General features: G+C 40.0%; 1 protein-coding gene across 1 annotated transcript in view; it reads left to right on the top strand.

Annotated features, from left to right (window-relative positions):
- The window catches only part of RAB20 (RAB20, member RAS oncogene family), a 48,601-nt gene extending 41,760 nt beyond the window's left edge, over positions 1-6,841 (top strand). The window contains exon 2 of the mRNA XM_089693590.1: positions 5,474-6,841. Within this exon, the coding sequence (XP_089549716.1) occupies positions 5,474-5,988 (515 nt within the window). The 3' untranslated portion in view covers positions 5,989-6,841. The remainder of the gene's footprint in view (positions 1-5,473) is intronic.
- Positions 6,842-10,707: the final 3,866 nt, after the last annotated feature.

Below are 10,707 nucleotides of genomic sequence, written 5' to 3' on the forward strand. Positions count from 1 at the left end.
TGTTATACTCCCTGTGGAACTTAAAGGGTTAATCCTCTGCATTGTGGAAAAATGCTGTTTGATCCTGTCTTCTCTGATCTTTCCCTTCTTCCAGTGCCCCTCTTTTATCTCCTAATAAGACATGGTGTGGAGACACTCTGCACATGCTCAGTTTTGTGTGTATTGCTAGAGCATTATCTTTTTACTTGGGAGAGTGCATGTGATTAGCACAGGGCCAATCAGCACTGTCCCAGACAGAGATCATGAGTTCTGCATCCTCCCAGAGCAGAAAGAAAACACATAAGCTTAAACATGTGCTCTGCTGAACACTGATAGAAGTTACAAGACTGCTCTAACTGCTGATGAGAAAAGGTATTTAGTAGTTTTATATTTACTAAAAATAATTACATTTGCATGTTGTGTGAATTGTAGGAGACCAGATATAGTGAATGCAGGGTCCTGGGTTTAGTAACACATTAAAGGCAATTTTATAGGGCTTGATGTGTGGGATATAAAACTATATATTGTGACATAATTCGTGTGAAAATCAAGTGTTACATATGAGCACTAGATGTTTGATGTTTACTGACTACACGTGATGATCATAAAGTCATGCAAACACAAGAGGAACTGCTCCAAATGACTAATAAATCTGATGCTCACCTGTGTCAGGCAAATAATGGAGGATCATTTGTTTTGCTGACTCCTTTTTGATGATAACTATGTTCTCCCAAGATTTTGATTGCTATGTTTTAAACTTCTTTTATAAGAGCCGCATGAAAAATCATTTGTCATATGATGATGTTCCTAAAACTTTAAAGATGGGGACATTTCTCATTCTTGGCATGAATACAGTTGTCTGTAGAAATGTTGAATTCAGCAAGCATATGCAATGCATTTAACAAGCTTCATGCCACTTTGGAAGGTTTGGATGTAGCTTTAAACACACTACTGACATGCTTGATTCCCAAAATTAAAAAAATAGGAAATTTCAACTTTCTTCTCATCTCCATGACATTCAGTCATACACTGATATAAATGAGTGTGTCTGACAGTAAGTGTGGAATACACTCTCCACATAGCTGCAGCAGTACAAACCTGACAGATGCCAAATACAATCCATCTAGTTCAAATTTTATTGTTTTATTTATATATCCATCACTGAGATTTCTAATCGCTAACCTTGACATTTGCCCATTCTATCCAGTTTAGGCTTTTAGCAACTTTAGCACTGTTTAAAGCTTACATTCTTATAAGAAAAGATCTCTCTTATGCATGATATGTTGGTACTCTATTGCTTTCAGTACTGTACAAACTTCAGGCTATACTGTGTGTGCAGCATCACTAAATTCAAAAACAAAGATTTATTATATTGCAGCTTAGCATTCCTCAGATGTGGTGACTGTATTAGTTTTCTTTCTTTTTTGGCTTTTTTTTTTTTCTTAACTTCATTTTCACCTAGTACTCCCATGAATAACATTGCTTCATGTCCCTTTTAAAACATGCTTGCCTTTGTTCATCTCCATTGCATGGGAATGGGGAGATTAAAGTATAACTTCACTGCACCAGAGCACCACAAACCAAAAACTCCTATGTAATTTCATTTTTAAAACTCAAAGCAAACTCCCCATCCATCCATGTCTCCATGCTTTATTTTGCTGAGAAATCGTTTTGAAAAACACCCTCTAGCATTTCTGGCCATGTTCATCTTGAGTAAGGGCAGATGATTCATGTACCATTTACTTCCTGGAATCCATCTGCACGTAGCTCAGGAAAGCAGGCAGAAGGGTATGCCTAGCTGACAAAAACCCTCCTCCCCTTCTGAAGACTCCTGGGATGTATGACATAATTTGCCTAGGCATGGAAACCAGGAAGGAACTGAAGAAATGTAAAGAAAAGTTTAAAACAAGTACATATGAGATACCTTCCTATCTATTTACTAATGCTAGCAACAGAAGGATGAAAAATAGCTGTTGATTGAGAGGGTGAAGCTCCACTTTAAGTGTTTAAAGTATTAGGTTTATATTATTTTATGCTTCAAGTTCAACTTTCAGGAAATGACAAGGACACTGCATTTTTGGAAAGATCAACAGGCATTTTCTCTATCTGCTGAAAATGTTCTTAGCCTGAAAAATTAAAACAAATACAGCCACTACATCTAAGGGCTGTTAAACTGCAATTTAACATGATTTTTATACATACCGTAAAATCTATTTCTTCAAGTCCATTGAGGGACACAGAAATTCAGAAACTGTTGGGTTATGCTGCTTCATACAGGTTTTTGGGTCATTGTCAAACAGAATATGTTGTAAGCCAGCCTCTGTATCACCCGTTCTCTACCCACCATGCGTCAGTTGTGGGAGCAGTAAGCAGTACACAGGGCCAGTAAAAAACACAGGGACCAAAATCTTATATTGTCTATACATAGGGGGGCACAGGAATTCAGAAGCAGTTGATATGTCCAAAAGCAGTCCAGCTGAGGAGTGGGCAACAGTCACTGACAGAACCAGAAGGAACCAGAAACAGTCTGTAACACAGGACAACCAGGAGGATGAATACACAGGCTGAAGCCTTACCTTACCTTTACTGCTTTAAACATTCACCTGAGAAGGGTCAGAATAAAAAAAGGGATTAGGAGAAACCTCCTCAGGAGGCCTATCAACAGAAGAAGGAACTAACTCCAGAAGATCATGTTCAGCAAAGTCCTCCAGACATACATTGTTCTTAGTAAGGGAGAACCTGCAGCATGATCTCAGCGTGAATTGTCTGCTAAATAATCAGGGAAACCGAGTCCGCCAGCAACTGTGTTTTCCTGTCATGCAGTAAATGAGGCACACCAAGTTGCACAGACTTCTCATCAATCAGTAGTCCCTTGTTGGGAGAGAGAAGCAGGTAGCAATGCAGCATTCTTTCACACAGGCTGTTTGATCGGACCCTCCATTCTCCTCTATGGGCAGTTGGATGTAAACAGACTTGTGTCTGTTTACACTGGGTTACCTCTGATCTAATCCAGCAAAAACCAATTGGAGGAGGATCCGTTCTGCTCCGTGGAACGGATCGAAGGGCAGTTAATGTAAACACAACAACTGTCTGTTTACACCCGACTGCCCATACTGAGCTGTCTCCGTGTCCGCTCTGCATACATTTTTAGGCTTGTAACAAGTCACAACTAAAAGCACAAGGCTCCAGACATTTGCTTTAGCCACTCTATATTAAACAAGGTCCTGCCCCGTGGTGGAGGGAACCTTTGTAATGGATCTAACCATTCTAACACAGTTTGACAGATTAGAGTTACTGCCAACAGATGACGGCGAGCCAAACCAGTTTTTCCAAAACTGGGATCTAAAGGGGGAATTAAACTGTCCCATTAGTGAAATCCTGAAAGGTGAGCATATAATCAGCACTTTGTTGGTATTTCAGTTAATGTTGTGGATCATTGGTGCATTTACAGTGAGCAAAGGCCAGTTTAAAAATTCCTTCCCAAAGGGGGAATCCTCACCCACATATTCAGGTGGACCCCATTTCCATTCCATAAAGAGGAATAATTTAAACAGTGGGTGAAGGTGAAGTCTTTACAGCTGTAGAAATTCTACAAGACATAAGGCCTGGAACAGCAGCCTGAAACTCTAGATGCAAGTTGATAAGCATGGCATCAATAAGATTGAAAGGACCCCTTGTATATCAGCATCAACTGCAGGATACTGCATTGATCCAAAAACAGCCTCTCTTGAAATGTACTATTAGAACTCTGAATTGGTAAAATGGTAATGGGGCAACAGGCCTGGTTTGATTCACTGGTAAAGAATGGTGAATTAGACTTTGCTGGAGATGGTGCCAGAATATGCCTAGAGGCTCTGAGGGAAGATTTAAGTAAGTGGCCACAGACAGAGAGGGGACAAGGAGAAGTCCATGGGGATTTGAGGGGAGGGTCCCAGGTTTCAGGTTATAGGTGCAGTTCCTTGTGGGGATACCAGGTAAATGCTCCCAAAACCTCAAGGTCACCAGCGACAGCTGAGTTGTCCTCTGTGTGTCTTTGGGAAGACATGGTGCACAGTGTAGTGGAAAGTAACTAGGCCCAATGTGATGCAGGGCCTTGAGTACTCAAACCAAGGCAGCTGAAGGTGGCCAGGTCACTGTAGGCAGGCAGTGGAGTGAAAGCAGATATCCATGTGGTGCTTCACGAGCGGGAGAAACAGAAGGCTGGTGTTTCCTCTACTCTAGACGTAATGACAGGAAAAAGAGAGCACAGAGTAACACTCCTCAAAGCAAATTACATCAGTGCTCAGTGCCTCAGCCTTTACCCTTACTGTAGTAAAAAAACAGCGGTGGTAGGAAATTTTAAAAGATGCCCAGTAGTGCAAATGGCGAGGTAGCTTCTGGTGCTTCAGCCTGACCAGCCTTACTCAATAAGTGAGTCTTCAGAGACAGGGTCACACCTGCAGCTGCCCCACAGTGCTAGACCTAGAAAGCACTTTGTGGCTAACTAACACAATACACAATGGTCTGGAAAGTGCCACAAGGCAGAGCCCATTGTCCAGAAGTCACATTCCAGGGTAATTCTACATATCCAGTTCAGTAGGGTTCAAAACTAGTTCTGAGGAAACGCTGATCTGGAAAGCTGCTATATAGAAACAAGCTTAACCAGCAGTATAGAGTCTCTTCATTTGAGGTCCCCAAAGAAAAAAAAGAATCTACAAAGTCATTAAAAGCTAGCAAAAAAGGGGACTATTGTTTCAGCAGAACTGGTGAAAAAAACCCATCCAACCTCCTAGGACACTAGCAGAAAATAGGCATGCTGATTAGATGACGGGTTCTACATGACTGGCTTAAACGTTTTCTGTTTTGCCACAGTCCCAAACTGCTGTATGCAGATGTATAACCCCACTGTTTCTGAACTTTTGTGTCCCTCAATGCATGATGAAGAATTTTACATTTTTGTGCTTGGGTTTAGTTTTTCTTTAAGAGCTGACCATCCACCAGGACCTATTTGTTTTGCAAGCCATTGTGCATTCTTATCAGGCACTGTATAAATGAATGTGCATTTAGCCTCTTAGTAGGACAGTGCAAAAAGAAATGATCAGTACTTAGTCCAGTTAATTCTTTAAGGTTGATATGGGTTACTGCACTTTGCTCATGTAGTTTCTAGCTGCAATTATTGAACAATAGGTAAGTTTTTGATTTGTCAGATCTGTGAAAATGTGCCAAATGTTTCTAATCTATGTTGCAACAGTACCTGCTAAAATTTGTGTGAACAATGGGGCATCCAATATCATAGGATGAAAAATACTGCCTTGAAGGAAAACTAAAACAACTTGCTGAATGTGCTTGTCTGTGTTGGGGACTGTGAAAGAACATATTTTAAAAATAGCTTAATGAACCTGTTGGACTGCCTTGTGTGTTTTGTGGTTGATGAAACATCATGGCTGTGTGTACTGCAGTATACAAAAAAAAAAATACTCCTGGTTATTTACATTCTGTTTTCATTGTCTTCTAGGAAGGGAACAATTTCATGGCCTGGGCTCTATGTACTGCAGATCGGCCTCAGCCATTATCCTAACTTATGATGTTAGCAATATGCAGAGCCTTCTGGAGCTTGAAGACCGCTTCCTAGGCCTCACTGACACAGCCAACAGCGATTGCCTCTTTGTTGTGGTGGGAAATAAAGTTGACCTGACTGATGGCAATGAAGGGGATAAAGAATTTGAGGGTGAAAGACCTCGCACCAGTAGTACTTCCAAAGTTCGTAAGCAGGTTAATTCAGAAGATGCCCATGCCCTATATAAACGCATAATGAAATACAGAATGGTGGATGAAAGCTACGCACCTGCTGCAGAGAAGATGTGTTTTGAAACCAGTGCAAAGACTGGACACAATGTCGATGTACTATTTGAGAGTGTTTTCAACATGGTTATACCATTGATCATGAAGAAGAAAGCCAATGGACCAGATGACACAGTCAATCTTTCACAGAGCAGTAATGAGAAACCGCCCAAAAATGGCTGCTGTTAAGTGTTTATATGACAGGCTACTGAACACTGCCTGTTGATGGAAAGGATGGGAGCACAATTATTGGACTAAATACAAAACTGACTTGAGAACAAAATGCTGCCATAGAAGTGAACAGAATTTTGCACAGAATCTGACATGATATTATATTTACTACCTAAATATTGAAGATCTTAACCTTTTAGTACTCTTTAAAAAAAATAACTGTCAAAGCGTAGGAATAAACAAACTTTGTTTACTTTAATACGGGCAGCAAGCAATAGTAATCTGCATTCTTGATTAGGTGCTATGATCAATGGCTTTCAAAAATATTTAATCAGAGCAATAAAGAATTAAATGTTATTGGTAGCTATAGATTACTGCACTGTTCTCTTTACGTCATTGGAATTGACACCTAAAAGTGCTGCTTTTTGTGCCTTTATTTATAACAGTTTTGCTGATTTTCTTAATTTGTTACTATCTGACAAAATATTTTCTGCTGTTTGTTTATCTTGTGTATATAACCTACAAACTCTCTATTTTTTCTATAAAAGAAAATGTGTGTGGGGAGCAATTAATTTGTATCTTCAGTCTTAACATGTAACATTTAATTTCCAATATTACTGTTTGGTTTGTTTTCTGACATAGTTCTGGTCAGCTGATCGGTGTTTTTCCCATGCCTGTTATGCTTGTATGGCTCACATTGCGCACCACAGATGTATATATGTATCAACTGAATTGAGACATATAGGAAAAAAAAAATTATATATCATCCTTGACAAATGATTTCCCACTAACCAAATACCAATGTTTAATCTGACAGTGAACATTCTTAAATACAGACCTGAACGTATAAATATATTTTGCTTTTATTTTATCAATTGTGACACTGTGTTAATAACCGCTTCACAACCGCCCTATAGCAGATATACTGCTACAGTGTGGCATGGGTACACAAAAACACATATATATATATATATATATATATACACACATATGATTTTGAATTTCTAAGTAGGGGGCGTGTGTGTGCGTGCCCTACCTGCACCGCAATTCGTGGCCACAGCTGTCAATCACTGGGTCCTGGCCGGTGCTTACTCTCCGGTGATTGCCGAGCATCGCTGACGGGGAGGAGAACTGTATGTAAACAATACAGTTCTCCTTATCCGCTCCTGCACACTTATTTGGACAGCCATGCAAAGCAGTGTGATATACAATTAAGCACACAGCACACAGTTAACCCTTTGCCCCTCATGTTAACACCTTCCTGCCCAGTGCCCTTAGTACAGTGTCAGTGCTTTTTTTTTTTTTTTCTTTTTTTAAGCACTGATCACTGTATTGGTATCACTGGGGATGTCAGTGACACCAAATCAGTTTCCGCCCAGTGTCAGAATGCCCGCCGCAGTCCTGCTATAAGTTGCTGATCGCTGCAATTACTAGAATGAAAAGCAAAGACATGTAGCAGAATACATTTTGGACTAAATTTATGACGAAATTTGCTTTTTTTTTTTTAATTTTTTTTACTGGACATGTTTAATAGCAAAAAGTAAAAAATATTTTTTTTTTTTTCTCAAAATTGTCTTTTTGTTTTTGTATAGCGTAAAAAAATAAAAAATGCATAGGCGATCAAATAACACCAAAAGAAAGCTCAATTTGTGGTAAAAAAAAGGACGTAAATTTCATTTGGTTGCAACACTACATGACCGCACAATTGTCAGTTAAAGTAACGCAGTGCCATAATGCAAAAAATGGCCTGGTGAGGAAAGGGGGTAAATCCTCAGGAGGGCAAGTGGTTAAGCACAAGTGACATGGTCAGAAGTTGGACACTAACAAGAAAGAACGGTAATATTTGGGTAACGTTGTCTAATGTTAGAGCTGAAGTTTTTAGGTATGGCAATTTTTGCATAGATACATTGGTCCAGCTTGGACCATTGTAAATATGTATATGCCATATCTGTGGGATCCCTGTGGAAAATTGCTGTAGCTTCCGGGTCCTGTGCCAAGCTGCTGCAGGCTGGATCGTGAACACAAATGGTCACTCATGAGCACCAAAGAAGGTACTTTGTAATCTCCACCTTATTCAGAGAATGCTTTGTATTTATTGAAGGAATGTATTTATTGAAGGAATGCAATGCGCCCCCCCCCACAAACATACACACACCTTGTTCAATTAAGGGTCTTTACATATTTAAGAACTGTCAAACCAGCTTCTGAGCCGCGGCGGACATCATGATTGACGTTGGATCTACTTCGGGGGACATTCTTTTATTCAAGGACTTGTCAAAGAATGACTCCTGTCTTTTTTCCACACTACGGTACCATATACCCCATACTCATTCACATGGGGGGGCCCCCTTGCTAAAGGGGGCTTCCAGATTCCGATAAGCCCCCCACCCGCAGACCCCCACAACCACTGGCCAGGGTTGTGGGGAAGAGGCCCTTGTCCTCATCAACATGGGGACAAGGTCCTTTGAGGGGGGGGGAGATCCCCCTACCCCAAAGCACCCCCCGATGTTAAGGGCATGTGGCCTGGTATGGTTCGGGGGGGGCACTCGCGCTCGCTTGTCCCCCCCCCCCCCTTTTTGACCCACCGGGCTGCATGCTTGGATAAGGGTCTTGATTTCGCGGGGAACCCCACACCAATTTTTTTTTTTTTCTTGGCATGGGGCTTCCCCTCAAAATCTATACAAGACCCGAAGGGCTTGGTATGGATGGGATGGGGGGACCCCACACCGGTTTTAAAATTATTTTTTAATTGCCGGCAATTCTTTCTTTTACATTCAGCTGACAGCTGAAACATGATGCATGCTTTTCACTACTAAAATTCCACATGACTTGATAAAATCATGCAGTATTTTAGTAGCCTTTGTTAGTGGATTCAAATGGGTTTTTTAAAAAATATGCTATGCAGTATCCTACCGCATACTCGGATGTGATAGGATACCGCTAAGTGAATTGTGCCCTGGATATGGACCAATCAAAAAACGCTTCTAAACACAAATGCTTATAAATGCGGCTAGCCACGTTTACACTCCTTTTTCAAGCTGATAAAATCTCCTGAACGCAAGTTTGCTGCATTCAAAACAATGACAGTAAACTCAACTGCCTGTAAATGACTATGTGTACATGGATATATAGGAAAACATTAGGGAGAGTTCAGGGGCTGCTGAAAAAAAATGCAGAAAAGCTCCTGAATGTGAATTTATCAGCTGCAGTGTACATGATCCTAAAAGACTTGCCATTCATTGAGAAAATGCAAATTGTTATCTGAATGGCACACAAGCAAACAAGCTCCTATGTTTACAATGCAGAAGGGCAGTTGCTCAGCGCAGGATGCGCAAGCAAGTGGAGATCACTGTAGTAGCACTGCTTATTACTGTGATTTCCAGCTTCTATGGGGATCCCACAGGTATGCCACATACTGTACATATTTACATTGGTCCAAGCTCGACCAATGCAGTTGTGTAAAAATTTAAATTCCCAAACTTCAGCTTTAAATACTTGTGAGGTTTTGGATATATCCTGCAGCAGTGTCCAGTAATAAAGGACAACTCTGCCAAATCTGGTTTGAAACTAAACTGACCGAAAAACTTCAATGCACTATCAAAACAAATAAAAGGGTCTATTCATGATTTTCACCCAGAATTCACACATTTTTCTATTTGTATTCAGTTGGAATAATGTGTGAATTCTAAGGGAAAGTTATGTTATGTGATTCCCAGTATAGTTACCCATGTCTCTACCAGAAACAGATATGTGAAATAATTCAAAAAATTAGGATTTATATGGGTCCACTAATCATCAGTAGTATTTAAAAGGATTGTTTGGCAGAATACAATATATCTTTAATGTTTGTTGGACAGCTGTCTCAAGGATTCATCTACCTGAGATTAAATAAGTCCATATTTTACTTGAAGTGTTAGTAAACCTTTCGTTTTTTGTTGTTTTTTTAATTAAAATAACAAACATGTCTATAATGTCTATTACCTGCTCTGTGCAATATTTTTGCACAGAGCAACACTGATCCTTTTCTTCTGGGGTCCCTGCTGGTGCTCTAGGCCCCTCCTCTTCAGCAGGTGCCCCCATGGAAAGTCGCTTTGTATAACAAAAACTAAGAAAAAACTTTTTTTTTTTCAAAATTTTCAGTGGTTTTTGGTTTCTTTAAGAAAAAAATAAAAATCCCAGAGGTGATTAAATACCACCAAAAGAAATCTCTATCTGTCTCAAAAAAATGCTAAAAATTTCATATGGGTACAGTGTTGTATGACCGCGCAATTGTCATTCAAAGTGTGACAGCGCTGAAAGCTGGAAATTGGCCTGGGCAGGAAGGGGGTATAAGTGCCCTGTAGGCTAGTGGTTAATATATTTATTTCATATGATTGTCAGCACCATCTAGTGGCCATAATGCAGTATATTTAAATTTGTATATAAATATAGTAAACATACCATATATCAATTAAATATATTTCAAAATTCATCTCAATTAGACAAATGCATGTGACATTTGTCCAACAATTATTTTTATGCATAGACCTCTTAGTGTGCTTGGGAAATTGAGTGATTTTTCTCGTTCAGCCTGGGGGGCTGACTGAGAGAATTCTTAATGGGAATGGTCAGATTTAAGCTCAGGCTGTAAACAAGGCATCAATTCTTCACCAAGCTGAAATTAAGCCTTGCTACTCCTTGCCATTTGTGTGTCAAATGCCAGAGCCTCTACTGCCCACGAAGGCTCTGGAATTTGAC

Source organism: Staurois parvus, unplaced genomic scaffold, assembly GCF_062004578.1.
Source record: "Staurois parvus isolate SC_StPar_1 unplaced genomic scaffold, SC_StPar_1.0 ptg000634l, whole genome shotgun sequence".
Classification (NCBI taxonomy): Eukaryota; Metazoa; Chordata; class Amphibia; order Anura; family Ranidae; genus Staurois; species Staurois parvus.